This window comes from Cynocephalus volans, chromosome 11 (genome assembly GCF_027409185.1).
Source record: "Cynocephalus volans isolate mCynVol1 chromosome 11, mCynVol1.pri, whole genome shotgun sequence".
In the NCBI taxonomy this organism is placed as follows: domain Eukaryota; kingdom Metazoa; phylum Chordata; class Mammalia; order Dermoptera; family Cynocephalidae; genus Cynocephalus; species Cynocephalus volans.
In genome coordinates, this window is record NC_084470.1 from 67785391 (window position 1) to 67807709 (window position 22319).

General features: G+C 52.2%; 1 protein-coding gene across 1 annotated transcript; it reads right to left on the reverse strand.

Moving 5' to 3' along the window:
- Positions 1-405: 405 nt before the first annotated feature.
- Positions 406-20918, reverse strand: FAM3D (FAM3 metabolism regulating signaling molecule D). The gene is made up of 9 exons (XM_063115153.1): positions 20906-20918; positions 19054-19158; positions 15610-15633; positions 11836-11953; positions 10354-10412; positions 7275-7325; positions 3681-3765; positions 2869-2995; positions 406-495 (listed from the first exon to the last, which is right to left on the reverse strand). The coding sequence occupies exons 1-9, from the start codon at positions 20916-20918 to the stop codon at positions 406-408; spliced, it is 672 nt and encodes a 223-aa protein (XP_062971223.1).
- Between the last annotated feature and the right edge of the window lie 1401 nt (positions 20919-22319).

Genomic DNA, 22319 nt, shown 5'->3' on the forward strand with positions numbered 1-22319 from the left:
CTAACCGAATCTAGACCAGTTTAATCCCAGGGAGAAGCGTGGCAACTTGAGTGGTCGGAAAGTTCATTCAAGATCAGCAAAAACAAAATTTAATTTTGCTCAAGTGTGGGCAGTCAGTCCTTCTCTGACGAAAGCGCACCTGTTCTCTCCACGGACAGCTGGCTCGGGAAGGACCCTCTGAGGCTGGTCATCTCCCAGGTGGGACATCTCAGCCCAGCGGGAGGGCTTCGTTTCCAAAGAGGGGGCTACGTCAGGGTTCTCAAGGACTGTTGGCACTTGCCACATGGTCGCTCCTCCGCCTCCTCACAGTCCTCTTGTCAGCCCAGTGCGCAGCAAGCCTGGGCTCCACTCCTAGGTCAGGCAGGAGCTCCTTCAGGCCCCGGTGCAGGAAGAGCCCCAGCCACCCTAAAACATCTTCCTGGGCACGCAGCCCTCCAGCTCTAGCAGCTCTGGCCATCCCTCGTATTTGTTCGTGTCTGGGCTGTTCTTTAAGAACTAGAGAGAGAGAAGAGAGAGAAATATGAACAACGGGGTAGGCTGTTTAGGACTCACACCTGCATTTGCACTGTGCTTTAAAACCTAAATGCCTTACTCAAATCCTCCTCACCACAGCCCTACGGTGGGGTGTGGGATATTGCTAACCCATTTCACAGGTGGGGAAACTGAGGCTCAGAGAGGGGATGCAACTTGCCCAAGGTCTCAGATATGGGATCAGAGTCCAGTTACTGCCTATTATGCCCTGTGGGGGCACCAAGTGCTGGGTGGCTTGGAGAACTTTGCCCCCCCCCATTCTCCATCTGCCCCTCTAGGACAGCCCAAATAACAGTAATTGCAGCAACAATAAAAGGAAGAATCCTAATAATTCTAAAGTGCCTTATGTATTTAACCCATACAGTAGCCCTAGGAAGTGTGTGCTATTATCATCCCACTCTAAAGATGGGGAAACCAAGGCACAGAGGACCAAAGTCACTGCCTGTGGTCACCCACTATGTAAGATTAATTAATGCTACTAATAAATATATAAAGAGAATAAAATTGTTTAAGATTGTGCTTAAAATGCTCAGGGTTAGTTTACTGGAGAAAAAATGTAAATGGCAAAATTGACTGTTGGAATAATTATGGCTGACCCTTAGGAAAAAAAAAAAAGAAATTCTAGATGCTACTTCTCTAAAACGCAGTTTCCCACGTGCGAGAACGAAGGACACACTGGTTTTAGTCATGTCATGGTCTTTGGTTCATTTTTGGGTGATGGGTGGCAGTCAGCTGGTCGTAAGTACAGGTACAAGACGGTGCTCAGTTTCCTATACACTGTCTTGGCCCAGTTTCAATGGGTCTGGAGCCGACGCTTCCAGGAAGAACAGCAGCTGCCAGTGTCACCTCAAGCTTCTCCCCAGAGCCCCACCCTGTGCAGCTCCTGCATGGCTTTCTGCAGCCCCCAGCCCTAGCCTCCTGCGGTTCTTCACCCAGGGGGTATAAACAGAGTTCTCTTCTCTCCGTTAGCACAGGCTACACTGAAGTCTTCCTCATTTTAAAAAAGTTACCTGACTATATTCTCTTAGAAACACACACATAAAAACTGAACCAACATTTTCCAGAGAGGGAAAAAAAATCCTTCCCTCCCTTCTTGGTCTTCCCCTTTGGAGTTCAGCACCAAGTTTCCAGCATCTGTCTCTTCTCGGCCTCTCTCAGCTCCTACCCCCTCCAGGCTGCTGCCTGAGAAATGCATGAGAAATGCATCTGTACTGCTGAGAAGTTCTGAGACCTGAGCAACCTGGTGAAAACATCTCCAAGTCTCTGGTTTCTTGTCCATGAGATAATAATTGTACCTGCTTCACTGTGAGTGTTAAATAAGACCCTGCACATGACTTGCTGAGCACGTGCCTGCACAGAGCTGAATGCTAGTTTTTCTTATTATCAATCTGCTCTTGCCACTCTCCTGATTAAGCCTGCCATGGCTCTCCATTGCCTGTAGGTCAGAGTCCACTTTTCTCAGTGTCCCTCAGGTCGAAATCATTGACCCTTAGCTCCCTGTCTTGGGATCTGGGCAAAGATGAATGTTCTCACCACTAGAGACCAGCCTATATCATGCCAGGGAAGGCCTGGCCAGTTCTCTCAGGTTTCTGGAATTGCTCTGAGCTGGGAATGCACAGATGGGGCTGCCCCTGATAAGACCCAGCATCCCCTGGGGGCCCTCAGCCCTCTGTTGACTCCTTCCTTCCTGCTGTGAGTGCTCCTCAGACTCCACCTCTGCATGCCTCCCAGATGCCTCTGCTCAGGGCTACTCTGGGTAGCAATGGAAGGGCCCCATATTATGGACCCTTCTTGACCCCTTCCATGTGCCCAGATGGGTTCTCCCTGTGTCCCCACAGAGAGCTTAGAAGGGGACTTGGGGCTCCCTCAGTCCAAACCCTGCCCTTTCTAGGTGGGGAGACTGAGGCCTTAAGGGGAAGGGGATTGCCAAGGTTATGACTGGGACCGGAAGCCAGGCATCCTACCCTTCCCTGCCCTGGGCCCCCTTCCCCAACACCCAGCCTTCATCTCTACATCTTTCTCTTTCCTCCATGCCTGGCTCTTCCTTTATTCTCTTCTTTTCCTTCTCTTGTTGGGTGCTTATCCACATACCTATGCATCAATGTATGACCCATGTCTTACAAAATGGTCAAGGCAGTTTCCTGCTGTGGACTGGCCAAAAGGACCACCCTGACTTTAGGAGGAAGTGATGACTGGGTGGCCCTCCCAGGAGACTCCTCCCAACAATAAGGCCTGTGGTGGGTGACTGTCTTTCCTACCCCCAGCCCCCTCTTTGTCCATCCATCCCTGGTGCCCTTCACCCCCTTCACTGGGACGTGGAGGTGGTCAGGAACCCACCTGCTCAAATGGGCTTTTATTCTTGAGGTCTCTGGCCCCTAAGAAGACCCAGCTGTCCCGGAAGCCCAGCTGCTTTGCATAGGAGCTCCCCAGGTGGGTGAAGAGGCTCCTGATTTCTTTAGTCATTCTGAAGAGGACCAGAGAGGACAGTCAGGATGTGGGGATGGGTCAAAGGGACACTGGGCGGTGGGATGGGAGCAGGGCGAGGGTCTCAAGGACTTGCCCATGGACAGTGCCTGGAGAAAGGGCCACACTTGGGAAAGATGGGGCGGAGGGTCCAAGACTTCCTCTCCAAAAGGGCCGTGGATGGGGCTGGAGAGGTGCTTCTGTTTACAAATATAATACCTGTTCATTTGTAAAAAATGGAAGAGCACAAAGAAGTAACTAAGAAATACAGTCTCACCTTCCCTTGACATAGTCATAAGCATTTTAATATATTGGTTTTTTTCTCACTTAGAACTAGAGGGTGAGCATGCTTCCACGTCCTGAAATATTTTCTACACCATCGTCTTTGATGCAGTGTATCTTCACTTATGTATATATAATAGTATATCATATATTACCATGTGTCATAATTTCTGTAACCAGTCAGCTGTTATTGGACAGGGAAAGTGTTTCCAGCTTGTCACTCTCGCAATGATGGCTGTGATGAGCCTCCTGGAACATCTCTTTGTACCCTCACCTGATTGTTTCCTTTAGAATAAGTTGCCAGGAGGAAATGGACTTGGTGGGAAAGCAGAAAAGGACACCCAGGGTTTGGAAGTATTGGTTTGCATTACCCTGTGGCCTGGCAGGTGGAGTTTTTTACTTACTTGGTCCCCGGGTCATCATAGGAAGCCACCAGCACCAGGGTGCCCTCTGGAATTTCCGTAAGAAATTTCACCAGGAACTTCACATCTGCGGGAGGAAGGAAAATGAGATGCTGGTCGCTTAAGGGAAGTGGTCGATGGTCACCGTCATTCTCTTCCACTGCCCTAATGATCCAGGAGTGGCCTGGGGCAGGCTCAGAAGATAGGAGGAGGCAGCGTCCCAGGGCAGAGCTACCTATAGCCCTTGTCCTAGGGGAGGACAAAGCGCACAGAGGGGGTACTTGTTCAAGTCATCTGGGGCAACTTTGGGACTCTGGAATCTTAAAGTCCCCCAGATGACTGTGATGTGTAGCTGGGGATAAGAACCGCTGGTCAAATGTGCAGGTTGTCTGTGCTGCCTTTAGATGGTACACCACACGGCCCTAAGCAACTGAGATCACTGACAGAGAACCTGAGTCTCCTACAACTCTCCTGCTACTTCAAGGAGCAGGGCTCTGTTTGTGTCTTGAATGCCTTCCTAAACTCACAAATCTCCCCACTTAACAGAGAGTAGGCCTTGGTGCAGCCCTGGGTGAGGGAGGCGGAAGGGGCAGATCAGCATCTGACTCGCTGTAAGGAGGCTGATTTGTTTCCATTGTGTTTATATTCCTAGTCACCTTCCCTATACAACAAATGATAATAGCTTTCTACTTAGGGCACTGATATAGTTTCCTTTTATTATGTGTTTGTCTAGGTTAAAAATAAGTGAGCTGATTTAAAGGAAAATACTAAGAATGCAGATGGTATTTTGGGTATGACACACTTGAGAAGTTTGGGAAAGAGGGGCCGAGTGGTTAAAGCAAGGACTACATCTGTCAAACGAGGATGAGTAATGGCCCTACTCAGAGCATCTTTGTAAAGCTCAAAGATGACAATGACTTTGGGTCATATAGTAAGTGCACTCCAATGGAATTGTACATTATTAGCTGAACCAGCTACATAGTTTGCAGGGGCCAGTGCAAAATGGAAATGCACGGCATTTCATTAAAAAATTATTAAGAATTTCAGGACTGTGACAGCAGATAATCAAACCAAGGGTGAGGTTCCTCTAAGCACGGGTCCCTGTGTGACTGCCCTGCCCACTGGTCATGTGCCCACTAAGGCAGCTCTGATTATTAGTGTTCCAGCGAAGGCCCCTTGGGGAAGAATCGACTCCCCCAACCAAGGCCAGCTGCCACCCAGATCAGAAACACAGAAGCCTCAGTCAGTCACCGCAGCGCTCTTCCAATGAAATAGCCCTTGAACTTCTAAGACAAAAAGGAAGAGTTCTTCAAGCTCCATTAACTTGTTTGTGTTTCTAGCAGATATTATGGTCTGGCACTTGTCTCGGGTGGACAGTGGGTATGTGGAGAAAATGAAGTGTGCCTTCTGTTAATGATCACCTCACTTTTAAGCCATTTTGTCTTCTAGGGAAAGGGCTAATTGCTCTCAGAACGCTTCTGTTTCTGGTGCCCCATTAGCCATGGTAACATCCAAGTTTATAATAAGGGATTTTAAAGTTTTGTCTCATGTTTAATTTTTTTCCCTCCTTTTCAATCTGACAGATGAACTCCTTGCTTCTGAATCCTCTGGATGGAACGAGGGAGGAAGGAAGAAAAGGGACGGGGAGGGAGGGAGGGGATGGAGAACACTAAATTAGCTTCCCTGGTCCCTCCAGCAGCCAAGCAGGCCCCTCCTGGCCATGACTGCAGGTTAGCATTTAATCCTCATGTCGGTCTTATGGAGTGGACGCTCTGGTTACCACCATTGTACAGGAGAAGAAACTGAGGCTCAAAAGTGCCACCTGCCTCAGATTATGCAGCCTGAAGCCCCTGACTCGTGAGACGGGACCTTTTCCATAAACCTGGCCTCAGGCCACCCCAGCATCTGCAGGTCCTGGGCAGAGAAGAGGCCTTTGGCCCACGGCCTTCCCCCTCCCTTCTCACCCCTGTCCCCAGCTCTGTAGGGTAGTAAGAGGGGTCTTGCACCACCCTCCCATCCAGCAATGGCCATCCCTTGTCATCCTTTGGTCCCAGGGGTGTGTCTGCTGGCTTGGGGGAAGGGCATGCTTGGGGAAGAGTCCTGTTGGGCCCTGAAGCGGGCTCCAGGCTGGCACATCCCCTGGTCCTGTAGACTACTCACCCAGGAGCTAGGACATAACTGGGGAGGGACAGGTGGGCCCTCTGAAGTCCTCGGCCCAGGACAGGGTCCCAACTGCCCATCTCTAAGAGTGGTACTGCAGACCATGTCCTAAACATTCCCCGTTTCCCACATTTTAGCCCCTTTGTTTGCAAGGCTGAGGGCTTCCTGCTCTCTGTCACCTGGTGACTTGCCCCCCTCCTGGGCTCACATGTTTCGGTGGGTGCAGGCAAGCTGGGTTTTCCTTAGGGGTTGAGACAAAGATGAGGGGATCCAGGAGAGCACAAACCCAGCTGTTTGGCAGCAGCGTGGCCACACACGCTCTGTGTCCCATGATGGCCAAGCCTGGAGCTGGCCTGGGCTTGGGGAGATGGAAGGGAAATAGCCCAGCTGGGCTCCAACAAAGGGGCTGGAGCTCAGTTCATCCATCCTGATGAAAACCAGTCCTTACAGGGCCCAGATCTCTGCCATTTGCAAAGGGCCACCCTGCTGCCTTTACGGTCCTCATCCATCCTAATTCCAGCACGTTTTGAAAGATGTCAGAGTGCGGGGTGAGGGCCCCACCCTGCCCACAGATCCTGGCTAGTGAGGAAGCTGCTGGTGGGAAATAAGATGTTGGGATCCCAGCCCAGGCAGGTCAGTGCCTGTCTCACTGGGCGGTGCTGAGGGCGAGGAGGCAGTGACTTCCTAAGGGGCCTGCCCTGTGCACAGAGAAGCTCAAAAAGCATGTCTGTGCAGAGAGCTCAGAGCCCTAGAGAGGTCCTTTCTGGACCCCAGAAGGCCTTGTCCTGTCCTTGGGTCCACTAGGGATCCCTGCGACCTTGAAATAAAGTACCCTTTATCTTGCAGAGCTTGAGAGGGTGTACACTGACATGGCCATACACCTAGTCCCTAGCCCTGTAGGGCACACACGCCTGGTCCCCAGCGGCCAGCACTGGCATTTCTTTGCCTGAGGGTCTTGTCTGGCCTCCACATCCCACTTTGTCCCCTGAGTGCAGGCCAGAAGTGCTGGGAAGTGCCAAGGAATTAGAGTTATGAGCGCCCCAGCTCCCTCGCTCCTCTGGGATGTCTTTGAGGTGTACATATGGCACTGGCTCCAGAGTCCCAACTGTGTTATGTTGAAGGGTGTGATGACACACTCTGAACTGGCTTCCGTCCTTGCCCTGTCTTTCCTCCTCGCTCCCCTGCTGACACTCCTGAGGTCGCCTCCCAAATACACCATTGCAGGATCTGCATCTGGGAGATTCCAACTAACACAGCAGGAAGGAATTGCAAAGGTAGCAGGACGACCCTCACCACCCCGCAATCCCCCAGTGCCTGTCTTCTCTCTCTGGGTGTCTCTTGTGGAAACAAGTGCCAGGCACCCCACACCAAAGGCTCCCCTGCCCCAGGAAGTGGCTCACCCCACCCTGTGACTTTATTGTTAATAGAGATGCCTACCTCCGGAGTACATGTCGAAAATGGCCTGTGTCAGCAGCGTCCCCGTGGTTCCTAGGGGTTAAGAGAGCAGAACCATTATTTCCTGTAACGTGTCATTCTGCTCGTCATTTTGCTGAAAACAGCCACTCTGTGGTCTAAGGTCTAAAAACAGAATAAGAATCGAATGAAATTAGGTCCTGTAAAGAGCATGCTGGACCAAAGTAGGTGCCCAGTGATTGACTGTTGGGCTGACCTGAGAGGTCCAAGAACATGATGGCGAGGGTTTCTGGAATCCGACAGAATCTGAGTCTGTGTTCTGTCCTGCCACGTCCTAACACACGACTTAGCATTCTGACCTCAGTGATGTGGGAACTAAATGAGATATATTTAAAATAGATAGTAAGCATACAAGATACATTTTAGCTGCAAAATAGTAATAAAAATAATGGTCATCATCATTATTATTCCCACCTAAACACAAAATCTGTGACTTGAGTCCTCCAGCTCTTGAAGGCAAAGGGATTTGCAGTGGGCCAAACAGGGCACTCAATTTCCCAGAGTCCAATAATCCGAATTGCGTTTGCGGGTTTGTGGTGGGAGAAGGCGGAAGGCCACGTCCTCCGGGAGGGGTGTTCCGGCAGGAAGCTGCAGTTCTCACTCTCGGTCACTAGATGGAGGTGTTGCAGAGGGGATGGCCGCTCGCTCTTGGCCTCCTGACGCGGGTGGGGCCGGGCCCGGGCAGCAGCCGCTCTCCCCGCGGTGCGCGGGGCGAACAGGCTCAGAGAGCAGCCCGGATTCCTGAGCCACGTAGCGTCCTCGTAGAGCTTCACCTGGGGCCCAGGGACGGTGGTCTATGAACCCCTGAGGCTGCTTTTGAGATAGCTTGTGGATTTTCCTGGAACTGGAGTTGGGGTGGGGGAGCATACTTGGACATTTCTCAAAGGAGTCGCATCCCCACCGGGAGGTTACGGACCGGCGGATCTTCAGCCACGCGTTTGTTGTTCTGGCTCATTGCACAGATGAGGACTCTGAGGCCCTGAGGTGATTTGTTGGGCTTCCCCACAGCTGGCATGCAGTAGGCTCTGTATATGTGTTTGGAGACAGTCCTGGTCTAGGGAAGTAGTTCAGCTGAGTGATTAAGACTTTGGAGTCAGCCAGATCCGGGTTCAAATTTAGATGGTTCTATTGCTTGTGTGACCTTGGGCAAGTTGCTTAACCTCTCTGAGCCTCCTTTTTTTAACATGGAAAATGGGGATGTTGAGCATAGCTCCATTCTGGTATCATGATGAGTTTAAATGAAATAGCTAGCACACAGCTCAATAATGTTAGCTCTTATTGTCGTTGATGGTTATTTTTACTCTTTGGCTTTGTGAGAGGCAGGGAAGGAGGCCCCAGTCTGGGGACATCTCATCAGAAAATATTCAGAGGTTTTTTCAGGCATTAGCCCATTTGGGGGAAGCAAAACTCAGCAGATTTCAGCCAGGTCAGCTGCAGTTGGAGGCATTTCCTGCCCTCCCTCACTGTGGGGTGTGAAGCTTGAGTGGGCTTGTTGATGGATGCAGAACATTCACAGAGGAGTGCTCTGGGACCAGCCTGAGCTGCCTGCACACGCTCCCTTCAGGGAGGGACCACCATCCCAGAGCTGGGGTGAAACAGGCCTTAGCTCTCCTCAAGGCGGCAGAGAAGGAGCAGCCCCACTCAGAATCCTGCCTCTCCCTATCCAACCCTTCCCAGGCTCCCAGGAAGTTGGCCAGGACTGTCTTCTGACTCCCATCCATCCAGGCAGGACCCTATCTCTACCCCAAAACTTGACCTCTCCCCTGACCCAGCAACAGTTCTTGGCAGAGGGGAAAATAGCTTCCTTTAGGAGCAAAGTTCAAGGACTCAGAGTTGGCAGGGCCAGGGCTCCCATTCTACCCTGTCACTTCCTAAGTGTGGTCATGTGGTCATGCCACATGCAAGCTTGACATTTTCCTTCCTGAGCATTCCTTGCACGCTTTTCTCCACTCGGCTTGACCTTTGTCCCGTGAAGTGGCCCTCGTTCCCTGTCTAGGAGCAGAAAGCAGGAGGTCTTAACTGGGGCCAGACCAGTTGGTCCTTACTTGACCCTGTAAACTCACTCCCTCTTGAAACGTGTCCCTATTTCAGACTTGGTTGTTGTTTGGCCTCCTATTTATCACCTGCTGGAGATGCAGCATTATCAGGACCACTGGCCTCCCCTGGGTCTCCCCGCCTCCAGCCTCCCAAGCTAGAAGGAGGTTTCTGGAATGCAGGGCTGGGCATCCATGCCCTGCTCAAAGCCTTTCCATGGCTCCCTACTGCCCTCAGTTTCAAATGCACACTTCATAGCAGACGCTTAGCTGCTCATCCTTCGGCCCTGCTGGTCTCCCCAGCCTCGCCTCTCCCTGCTGCTGCTTCCAGGCCTGCAAGCCCCTCTCATCCCTGCTCCCTGCACAGTGTTGCCCCTGCCTGGAAGAAGACTCCCCTACTTTTCTCCTGGCCAAGCCCTGCTGTGGTTCAGGCCGCAGCTAACCATCACCTCTCTCGGGAAGCCTGCCCTGACTACCCTGCTGCACACTCTGCACCCCGCTCCTGGAGCTGTGCTTCCTGCTCCTGCATAGCTGCTTAGCATGATGGGATTGTCTGTGAACTTCACGGACACCCATGAGGATGTCCTTTTACTTCACGGCTGTTCCCCAGACCTGTACAGAAAGTAGCTGCTGCCCGAATTCGTTGAATGAATGAATGAAGGTGGGCACTCAGCATGTGATCTCACATTGTCATTGACTGTCCCCATGGCTGCATGTTTGTTGGTTTAAGCTGGGGTGTCTTTGAGGATGGGTCATGTTTCATCGAAGTGCATCCTCTTGGGATAGGAGCACATGGCAGGGGCCTGGCCAGGACTGTGGTAGACCTGGGTCTTTGAGACCTCCTGTTCCCCCAGGCCAGACACAACTACCCTTTTGAGCTCTACAGGATGACCCTGGGCACATGGTAGGAGCTGAGCCAATGTCAGCTGAATAAATATGCAGCCACCCCACCATCTTCCTTGGAGATAAGAGTGTGGTGGGGACTGTCTTGGGAGTGGATCACAACTCACCGTTCACCAGGGCGATGTTCAGGCCTCTGCCCACATTGTTTTTCACAGGACTCATGATCCTGAAGACCAGGAAGGAAAACAAAACACAACAGTTGGTCCTGAGCATGGAACGAGCACTGCTTTTTTGACTGGGGACCTCCAAAAGGGCCCACATGACGCAATTCAGAAGCACTAGGAAGCACATGGAATAATGTGAGCCATCTGTTTTTTCATGGAAACTGCGGTGGGCTGGATTCTCCAAGGAGTCTCTCATGGCATATTTGGACCAGAACAGTCTCTTAGAGAAGAGACAACATGTCTGCCTGGGGCTTTGAGGTACTGGGGCGGGGGTGGGGCGCAGCTTACCTCCCCAGGCTGTGAAGCCTGGTGGCCGGGAGGAGACAGAACCCAGAAAATTGCTACCATCCTGGGGCATCTGCGTTCCCCGTGTGAAGCACAGCTCTGTTTCTGCTGGCCCAGCATCCACACCTGTCTTCTGGTGGTTCTTAGGAGAGCTGTCCTCCTCTACTCTCAGGCCAGGTGGTTCTGGGACTGACCTGTCTCTCCCAGGTCTGGACAAGCAAAGCATCCTGTGCCCCTGGCCATAGTGATGGGGCCAGACATGGTCATGTGACCCAGGCCAGTCAATGAGACCCAGTCTTGGGACCTTTGCAGGGATAATTCAGACAGGAAAGTTCTTTTCCCACTAAGGGTGGTAGGCTGGGCTAATATGTCAAACCAGCTGGTGGCCTAGCTCCTTGGCCACATGGAGAAGTATATTACAGTAGAGAATAATGAAGCTAACAGACAGAGGAGAGGAGAGCTGAAGATGGTGTAGAGGGAGCCCTGATGATATGGTTTGAACCCTTGGAGCCAGCTGGTCCTGAAGCCTCCTATGTCTGGCCTCTTAGGAACACGAACCAATTTCCTTGTTTTGCTTAAGCAAGTTGTAGTTGGTTCAGAATCCTGACAAATATCTGCCTCTGTCTTCTTTCATAGGATGCAATTGCTGCCCCAGGGACTTTCCTATGTAGGTTGGATAAGGGTCCCCAGTCTTTCCCCCATACCTGGGCGGGAGCCCTGGTGCCTGCTGCATGTGGGCTTTGATGCCCGGGTCTTCATCTTGAACCTCCCCCAACAGGCATCTCCTTTCATAGGAAGCCTGCATGCAGCTGGCTGTTACACCTGAGTCCAAAGTCTGGTTCTGCTGCTGCTGGCTTGGCAGGTGACCCTGTCTGACCTCCGTGTTCTCATCTTTACCATAGGGATGACAGCAGCCCACCTTCCAGAGGGCTGGGGTTGTAAATTAGATGAGGCAGTAAAGCCCCTGGCAGACATGTGAGCAGTTTGGATCCTTGTTATTTGTGACACACACGCCTAGAGTGAAAGGAAGCTTAGCAGAGGTGTGGGCTGGTCTCACGGGCCTGTCCCCGGCAACTCTGGAATTTTCTAAGGAATGAATGAATGAAACAAAAGAAACGTAGGTGCCCCTTAGGTACTTACATGTGGTTCTCAAAGCATATGGAGGGGCCCACGACGTTGGCGGCCCCACTGCAGATTTTAAACGCAAAGAAGTTGGCTGGGCAGGACTTGCTGAGGCCACACTTGGTCTTCACGACCCCTGGGAAGGAAGAGACCAGCCTTGGTGGCTGGCAGCTCTGGAAGGGGCCTGGGGGAGGTGGGATGGGCAGGCCCAGGGAGCCTGCTCAGGACACACTCAGAGGTCTCTTCCTGGAGAAGCCTTTGCCGAGCTCCACGGGCCTCCAACACCCCCATCTAAGCACGCAGCACACTGGCTGTGTGTCGGACTAGCCTGGAATGAATTTTTGGGCTTCCCATCACAGCCCCAGCCCCAGCACAGGGCCCTCAGTGTGGATGCATGGAGTAACAAGTAGTGGTTAATAACCAGAGTCACGGTGATGAAGGATTCTCCTGAGAACCTCTCTCTTGGGCCACAGCAGCCTTTTGAGTGCCTAGAGGCCCCTGTCAACAACCTCTTGGGGGCCCTAGCCTGAAGGGTGGGAGCGCCTCTCTCTAGCCAGGTTCCCCTGGGCACGTCTTCAACCTTCTTGCACCTCAGCTTCTTCATCTGTAAAATGGGATACTAAGCTGCCTTCCCCACTGGGTTCTTGTGAGAAGTAAATGAGCACAGGTTAGTGCTCAGTACCTGTGGGCTCTTCTCACCCTTCATTCCTTCATCACTCATTTACTAAGTGCTGGGCCCTGGCAGCCAGCAGGGAGCAGGCAGGCGGCTCCGGCTCTCCCACTCGGTGCTTGAAATGCAATGGACATTTGCTATGTGGCACCTCTCATGACTGTGGCTGATACTGAGACCCACGTGCTCTACATGCACTCCTTACAGGGCAAGCCCAGGAGGCCCGTGATCAGCAGGAGACATGGATGGCACCCCAAGAGGCAGTCACCGAGCACTCAGCCCTCAATGGGGTCCCCACAAACTATGACAACATCTGCACTTCCAGCCTGGTGGGCTCTACTTTATGCTAATGCATGCTTTTAGCACCACCTGACAGTTTGGAAAGCAGCATTAGGGATGATTGGGTAAATGTGAAATTAGAGACCGTTCACCCTCAAAGGGAAAGTGGGGCTTGGGCGGCCTTTCTCTCCCCTAGCCCCTGTTCCAGGCATACGGCTGGGCTCTGTCAGTGGGTGTTCAGGAACAAACCCACAGGCTTCCTAAGAGAAGCTTGTGCACACAGAGGGCTTGCAGGTGCTGGGCACTGTGGCAAGCACTTTATGTTTATTATCTTGTTAAATCGTCCCAGTAACACCTATGCCTGGCACACAGTAGGCACTCTGTTTGTCCTCATTGGATGAACACATAGAGTATTTGCGCCAGGCTGAGCCTGAGGGTGGGAGGGACAATGGGGTCAGGATGATGAGGGTCTCCAGGGCACTCGCTGGCCTATAGGGAGCCTAAAGGCGAATCAGGAAAATGTACCTCTGGGGGGACACAACCCACTGGTACAAACTTGGCAGCTGTGGCACCCTTGAATAGGTGAAGATGTCCCTTCTGGAGTGAATGTGGCCCTTGCCAGGGCACCCTGCTTGGCTTGGGGTCAGCCCTGGTTATCTGAGAGGAAAGGCCTGTCCTTGATTTCAGCACCCCCACCTGCTGGATGCAAACCAGGACACTGTCACTCAGAGAACAAGGGCGGGAGTGGAGACACACAAAGGGCTGCTCAGGAGAGAGCGTGGGCATCCAGGCCTGGATAGGCTCCTTCTCCCTCTAGGCAGGACCCCCAGGGAGGGGGCCCATCCCTGCCCTCGGGTTGGCTGAGTGATGCCAGGGCGATCCTCAGCCTGGGCCTGGCTCCTCTTGTTCTGTGAACCTTGAGGCCCCACCTCCACTGGTCCCCTCACCGATGGAGGGATTACTTCAGGCCTCAGGGACCACCCGTGGAGTTTGCCCAGAGCCTAATCAACTGCAGCTAAGTCTGATAAACCTGATGTCAATAGCCTGGCTTAAGCAGGCTTTTCCAGAATTGATTTTCTGGCCATCCAGCCTTCCAGGTCAAGCTTCTGGATGAAGGGAGGTGATGCCCAGGGGGTCTCAGCCATGGGAGGCAGGGGATTTGCTCTCTGGGTCTGGCTTAGGGAGCTGCCACCCCCAGCTGCCTCAGATCCCGAGGCCCAAACCCTTTAGGAACCCCAGCACTATTGCTCAGGGCATGGAGCTGGTGCTAGCAAGAGCACTGGTATGTGTATGGGGGAGGGGGAGGGTGAAGTCAGGAGACTTGGGCTGCTCTTCCTCTAATCTGCTGTATGACCTGCCAGAAATCTTTTCCTGTTATTTTTGCCAACTGGCCAGAGAAATCAGGGAGTTGGTTTAAATCAGGATCATCAAATAGGTTTCCTCTTAAATGACAATTTGGACCTACTGTTAGAGGTTTAATGATAAAGCTCTTGATACTACCTGTGAGCTTGGAGGGAAGGAATGCTTGGATTGATTGGTGATGTCTGCCATGGGAGTGGGCAGGGCAGAAGGAAGCAAGTGCGCTTGGATCTGCCATCCCCCCAGCAGGCGATGTCTAAGTGTTTGCTCAGCACCTGTGACACTCTTGTGCCTTCTTCAGAATATGACTGAAAAGGCTTCAGGGAGATGGGGTTGAGGGTTTGGGATGAATGGTTTGTGTCGATTCATACAGTCTTTGATCTCTGTAATCCCACAGTGTACTGGGGCTTTTCTTAGTCAGGTAAAATCCTATTCCTGGAGCTGCAGCCCTCTTCAGAGTCACCACCATGTTGGGGAGGGAGACTGAGGGGGCCTGGAAGTGTTGTCTCTTGCAAAGAGGTGTGGAGGGGGTGGGCCCTGGACTAGAAGGGGGTAGGGTTGACTCTCATTCTACCACTTACAGCTGCATGACTTTGGCCAAGAGGTTTCACCTCTGAGCCTCAGTTTCCTCACCTATAAAAAGGGGATAATTACAGCACTTGAGTCCGGTGGTGTGTAGGATCACATGAGATGCCTGTGAAGTTCTGATTATAGCGTCCGCCACTCAGTGGGCACTCAGCCATCGTTACTGTTCCCAGCATCAGAGCTCTGTCTCTGCCTGCTCTGCCCTTGGCAGTGGGGCCTTGCTGAAGCCTTGTTCCGACTCCCTGCATTTGAGGCCCTCAGCATTCCTGCCCTCCCCACACTCTCTCCTTGCTGCTCAGTCCCTGACTCTCCAGCCAAGGTCTCCACTGGAGCTCTGCGCCTCATCGCCTCCTCCACAAGGCACACCTGAAAGGCCACCTCCTCCCTGAAGCCTTCTCTGACCCAATCCCATAGGAAGGAGTTGTCCCTCCAGGAGCCCACAGTGCTTTCCCTGCCTCTCTTGGCACACCTGGCGTTTCTCCCCCAACAGACAATCAGCCCTTCTGTTTGTCTCTGGGGGCCCCTGGCACTTTGGAGCAGGAACCCTGAGCCAAGCCTGGGGTCTTTGCAATAGGTATAAGGAATACAGCCCCTGCCCCTGGGGCTCCCAGCCAGGTGGGGGCATCAGGGGAGGCAGGGGCAGGGTGTGGTCCAGACTGCACGGGGAGGACTGGGGAAAGAGGACAGTTGAGCCATGTCCCTACCAGTCTGAATGGCTGAGAGAGGGCCACGCTTGCCACAGGGCTGGGGGGTTTCAGAAGGCACCATTGGGCTGTGGGAGGAGAAGGCTGGGCAGACTCTGGAGACTTGGATTTCTCTGGGACCTGCATGCAGGGCAGGGAGGAGAGACCCTGGGACATCTTGCCCTAGGGCAAATGTGTGTGTGTGTAGATACTCACGGATCTCCTTGGTGGTGGAGTCTGCTGAAAAGAAGACAGAATCTGGTTAGACAGAAAGCACTTTGGCCCTTTTTGCAAGATGAAGGTTGGGGCTGGGGGCTGGGGCGTGGGAAGTGGGAAGAAGGGACTTTAAAATGGTACTGTTGAAGTGAACTAAAAGTTTCACCTCATCTGGGAGTCCTCTCTCACTTGCTGCTGTCACCCATTCACACACATGCACACACAACACATATACATGCACACACAGACACACAGGTGTACACACATAGAAACACACATGTACACACACTCATGCATATACACATAGACACACGTGAACACACACACACACACACAAGCACAGTCACACACACGTATGCACATACACAAACATGCACACATACATGTACAGGCACACATGACTTTCATGGTTAAAATAAAGCTGGGCTGTGTTGTGAAACCCACTGGAGTCTAAGCCCTAACTCCTAGTGTGTGACTGTGTGTGACATTTAATCTCCCAAGCCTCAGTCTCCTTGACTGCACATGGAGACCATCACAGCCACCCTCATTGGGCTGTGGAGAGATTCAGCAAGATTCAGCTCTAAGGGGCCTAGCCAGGTGCCTGGCCCCTGGGCCCCAGCTGCTGCTGCTGGTTGGGCCATGTTGGGGCATCTCTTTCCTGACTGCATGACCTTTCAGGCCCTCAGTCACTTCCTAACATCTTATCATCCTGTGTCCTAGTTGTTTCTGCAGTTCTACGTCAGGTATCCCACCATCCTGTCTGGAAGTCCTAAAGGACAGGGCCTCCAGTAGAGACAGAAATGCCAGAAGAGAGACCTCTTCTTTTTGGGGGGACCCCCACACTTTCCGCTTAGTCCTCAGGGGGCTGTCTATTCTGGAGCATCCCCATCCCCTGCCTCCAAGGCCCCAGGAGTAGCATGTGACCCAGGCTGGGCCAATCATAATATTACATTCCTCTGGAGACAGAGCCCTTCCCTGGGTTGCCATGTGGCTCTGGCAGAGAGAGAGAGAGTGTGCCTTTTCCAGCTCAGCTGGAAGTTGTGCATCTGGAGAGCCGGTGGCCATCACGCCTGCCAAGGAGAGAAAGCTGCCCGTGGAAGTAGGTTCTGACTTGTTGACGTTAAGTAGCAACAAGCAGAGCCCAGGGATGTAGAGAAACAGGCTCCAGCAGCTTTGTGGGGGCCCCTGGATCGAGCTGCACCTGAAGCCAGGTATTCATGGACTTCCCAGTTCTGCAACTCAAGACCTCCTGTTTGGTTGAAACCAGTTAGAGTTGTCACTCCCATCTGAAAGAACTCTGCCTAATTTGCCAGGTAAATCAGGAGTTCTTAATCTCCCGATTTCTGTGTCATGGATCCCTTTGGTGGTTTGAAAGAGCCTATGAACTCCCCTCTGAATAAATTGATCCCTACTTCCCTGGAGACACTCATCACTTCCTACTCCAACAGACTTCAAGTTATTAAGTGCACAAAGAAAAATAGATTTGATTACAAAGGAAACCAATTACATATCAATGTAATAATAAAAACAAAAATACATTTGTGCTATAGTAATAGATGCGCTTCTATATTAATGCATTAAATAATGAAGTGGGGGCATGTGCACCCGGGTTGGACTGACGTAAGTGAAAGTTATACTCCTTTTGGTGCCAGAACACTGTGATTTTTACGGCCATTTTTCCCATTGGCTACATTTCCTGCCACTGTAAACACTTCTCCAGACTTGGATCATGTGAATGCACTTTCATTTTTGTATATTCTGTAATCAAGGCTGTTGGTTGCTCTGATTCAGACCATGAGCAGGGCCATGTGTTCCTCATTTCGGGGTCCCCGGAGCCTAACACAGCACTCAACACCCCATAGTCATTTGACGATCGTTGGTTGGAGGTGTTGACTTGCCAAACCCCAGGTAGCTGAGTTCTGAGAGAGAAATAATTACTGGGGTCTCCTTTCAACCACTGCCCCTCTCCCACCTTGGGCTGGGCTATCTCCTCTAGAGGACACCCCCAGCTCCACACCCTCTCTCGGCGTTGTACACTGACCGGGGCCATCTCTTCTGAGGCCGCCAGTGCAGCCAGGCCAATCTCTAGTGAGGTTGGGGAGATGGCGGCCACCAACATCTGTGTAAACTTATAAATCATCTCAACACGGGCTGTGGGTCATGCTCGATAGGAAGTGGATGGGTTGAGGGATCTCACACACTCTACCATGGGATTGTGTTAAAAATGGGGCAGCCGTGAGCTGGCTTGGGTCACTACAGTCGTTATGCTTGACTCTGTCAGTGGAGGTGGTTCTTGTCCCTACTTCCCTGGAGATACTCAGCATTTCCTACTCCAACAGACTTCAAGTTATTAAGTGCACAAAGCAAAATAGATTTGATTACAAAGGAAACCAATTACATATCAATGTAATAATAAAAACAAAAAATATATTTTTTTGTCCATACAGAGGACAAATTCAGAGGTGTAAACCCTTTCCCCTCCCTCCTTCCTTTGATCAGAAAGGATTTAAATTTGGAAAACCTGCTTTCCCATTCCTGTTCTGACATCTCTGAGGGGAACTTGGGTGCGTTTTTAAATCTCTCTGAGCATCTGTTTTCCCAGACCACATGGGAAACCACACCAGAAGTCATGCCTGAGTCCACTCCACAACCACATCGTGGATCACTCCACAGGCATTTGTGCAGATTAAATGAGACAGTGCACGGAAAGCAGCCAGCATCCATCATCCATCCATCTGTCAGTTTGTCCATCCATCCACCCATCCATCCATCCATCTTTCTTTCATTCAGCAAATGTTTACTAGGCACCTGCTCTGTGTCAGGTGCTAGAGAGATGGACGTACTCAAAACAAAATCCTTGCCTTCAGGAAGCTCACATTCAAGGGGGCAGAGACAGGTAATGACCGAGGAACCGAATAAATAAACAACGTAATGACAGACGGTGATGGCGTTCTGAAGAAAATATGCTGACGTGAGAGAACCTAGACGAGGGGAGGGGTGTGCGACTATAGCTGGGGTTGTCAGGGAAGGCCTCCGAGGAGGTGACATCTGAGCAGAGAGACCTGAAGGCTGAGAAGGAGTGGGGCATGGAAGGCAGGTGGGAAGGACCTGCATGAAGAAGTTTCCAGGCAGACCTCCCTCTGTCCTCCCCTGTCTTCCCTTCTTTCTTGGGGCCACCTTTCCAAAACGGCCCTTGGTGCAGTCACGTGTGTTGCCTGGGCCTTGGAACACTTCTCTGTTCCCCATGGGCTTCAGCCTTCCTGACAGAATGGGGGCTTCCATTCTTGTCCCCCTGCCCCCCAATGGCTAAGGTCCCAAAGGCAGGACACACTTTGCCATGCTTGGCTGTCTCCTGGGTCACCCAGGGATGGATGACACAGTTCTGTGTCCTCGGCCCCGAGCCCTAGCTGGCAGGCCCTGTCCTCGACGGTGAACCCCACTCACCGAGCCAGCGTGGCAGACGGATGGTTTTCACGTTGAAGTTGAAGCTGCGAGTACAGATCCATGTGATGACCAGGGCGAAGACGAGGGTCAGGAGGCGAGGCAGACCTGCAGAGCAAGAAGGTGATACCAGGTCTCCCAGCGCCAGGCCACGTTGCAAGGCTCCAACGCAAGACCACAAGCGAGTCCTTGCCAAATTCCTGCAGCGAGGCCACATGGAGAGACCCCATGTTGCAGGTGCAGACCACACTCTCGCCATGGACCAGAGCATGGGACCACGTGGTGACACCGCATGTGAATCCATGTGACGGTCAAATGGTGAGAGCACGCTGCCAGATTACGTGGCAACATTCCCCAGAGTGGGTCTTCTGGGAGAGAAAGTTAAAAATGCCCCATTCCTGGGCTTTACTTAGCCCCCCAGAGCTTGGCTTTCTAGGGATGTAGCCTGGGAATCTGCACTTTTATACGGCCCACTGGGCTGAGGCCGGGAACTGCAGCAGGAGAGCAGGAGGCAGGCTCTGGGAGGCGAGTCCTGGAGCAGGAAGGCTGTGTCAGTGCTCAGGGCAGCCAGTGTGCTGTGTGGCCTTGGGCAGGAGCTCAGCCTCTCTGAGTTGGAGTCCCTCAGTCACAGAGTGGACACTGTAACACTGTGCCACTGGGCTCACGGCTTGTCTGGGGGATGTTGTAGTTGTCACAGTAGGCAGCCTCCAGGGTGGCTGGGGCTGGGGCTGCCTTCCACATTTCCCATCAACTCCCCTCAAGGCCTCTACAAATAACCACACGCTGGACTTGCTGGGCAGCTTTGAGACAAATCACAGCTTCCCTTCTCCCCTGCGTCACAGCCAGGTTGCTCCCTGACCCCCCACATCATTGGGGAGCAGCCCCACACATGGGCCCGAGTCATTCACAGCTCCCTGTCCCACTGCTTTTCCTTACGAGGACCAGAAAATGGGCTCCATTTCACCTCCCAGCTCAAGGAACTCTGGCCGGCCCCCGCTGCCTTCCAAATCAAATCCATCCGTCCTAGTCTGACCCTCAGTCCCTCCCTCTGACCTTCTCCGTATCACTATTGCTCCTCAGCCCTGCGTTCAGCCTGTGGCCTGTGCTGGTCTCTGCTTACTTGGGGTGGGGGAGAAAGCCCCCTGAATTCCATGGGGTTGGTGTCAGGTCTGTGGAAGTCCTCATCTTCTAGGGCACAGAGTGCCTCTGGGCACCCAAAATTTCAGAATTATACAGCACTCATCTTGTGCCAGGCACTGTATGAACCGCTTTTACATACATTATCTCAGTTCATCTGCACAGTAACTCAATGTGCTAGATGCTATTGATTACCCCATTTTACAGATAAGGAAACTGAGGCTCAGAAAGGCAGTCACTTCTCCGTGGTCACTTGGCTAGTAAGTGACAGAAGTGGGGTTTGAACCTAGGGAAGTCAGCTGACTCCAAAACCAGTGCTGCTGACTCCTCACAGCTGTTTGGGAATATAAATGGGGCGTGTGCATTTCCTGTTTGTGCCTTGGTTTCCCTATCTGTATGAAGGGCATGTGTTCCTCGTGACCAGCCCTGCAGCATGTTTCTAGAATAGTCCTCCTTGAGGGTCAATCCCTGTGATCCCAGCTGGGTGGGGCAACTGAGCCGGAACTTCTCCAGCCCTCCAGCCTAGAGGCGGGGCTGCCTCTCCTGCTTTCCAGGCTAACTCTTGATTGCTTTCCTCCTGGAATTCTGGCCTGACCATTTGGGAACAGATACATCCCACCCACCTCTGAGCTCACGATGGGGGACACTGCTGACAGAAAAATGACTCTAAAGCCAATTCCAGAGCCCATCCTTGAGAATCCTCAGAACCTGGTCCTACCTGACACTCTCATCCTTGTCCAGGAGATGAGCAGCTTGGGGTCAGCGTTAACCTATGGAGAGAAGGAAATCAAGCTGGAAACTGGCATCGGGGCTCACCACCTGCCATCTGAACAGGGGAGCGACTCCCCTCTGTCTCTCTCTGCCTCTGCCCTGCCTTCACTCTTGCCCCCGGGATTTTATATTTGATTCACTCTATCTTTTTAAAGTGCAGATTAGAAAGTAGAAGAAGGTGCAGTCTGGCAGCCACTGTCTCTTGGAGGATTTAATTTATTCACTCATCCATCCATCCATTTGTTCATCCCTCTGTCCACCCATCCATCCACCCTTCTGTCCCTCCAGCCAGCCGGCCAGGAGATGTGCAGCTGGCTAGTGCAGTGAAACCATCAGGGAGCAGAAACTCCAGTGATCTTTATTGATGCACCAAAACGAAGAGTAACTGGAACTCGCATGTTACAGGTGAGTTTATGCCAGGTGCTGTATGTGCGTCATCTCCTTTAATCCTCACAACCTCCATTTTAGGGCAGAGCAAGCAAAACTCACTATGGTTAAGCTCAGGGTTATTCAGCTGGCAAGGGGGAGAGCCAGAATTCGGATTCACGTCTTCAGCTGCCAAATCCCTGGCACACCCCACAGGTCCCACTGTCGATACTTTTTACCTCAGAGGAGAGTTGACACCAAAGTTGCCTCCGTTCTTGAGTCCCTGGCTGTCCTTCTCCCCACCCATCTCCTGTGTCACCCCCCAGGTGCTGGGTTGTCACCAGTGATTCAGCAGCTTTGAAAACCCCCAGGAGGTCTGTGGAGACTTAAGGAAGGGGAGCGCAGAGCCGGCCTCTGGTGGCAGTGGCCTTCCCTGACTGTGATAACTTTGCCCCCACCTCTCTTCCTGCCCCTTCCCCACCCCAGAATCTTCTTTTCTTAAGAATTCGTCTCAACAGACATGGTCTCCTAAGCCCAACTGCTGAGCACTCTGACCTGAGGCAGCAAACCTGGACTTTACGCCTGGCATTGCCCCCAACACCTCTTTGACTCTGGCCAAGTCTCTTCGCCTCCTTGGGTGTCCCCATCTGGACACTGAGGTGCCCAGGCTAGATCGGTCCTTAACACTTAAACAATAGCAGCTGCAAAACCATGTCTCCTTTTGTGAATTATAAAAGTCCCCCCACTTTCCCTGACCTTGTTCCTCTAGGGTCTTCCGGGTTAGAAAACTGAGCTGTTTCCAATTCTACCCACAGAGATTTTGTAGAACCTTAACTTCCTGAAGTTTAAATTACCAACTTTTTTCAGATACAAAAGTATCTTATGATCATGACTATGCTCAGAATGTGAGCCCAGGCCCCTGGATGAGATTCGGAAGGACATTCTGTGGGGTCTCCTATGTGGAGGAGCAGGGAGAGCTGGGAGCTGAACAGGGT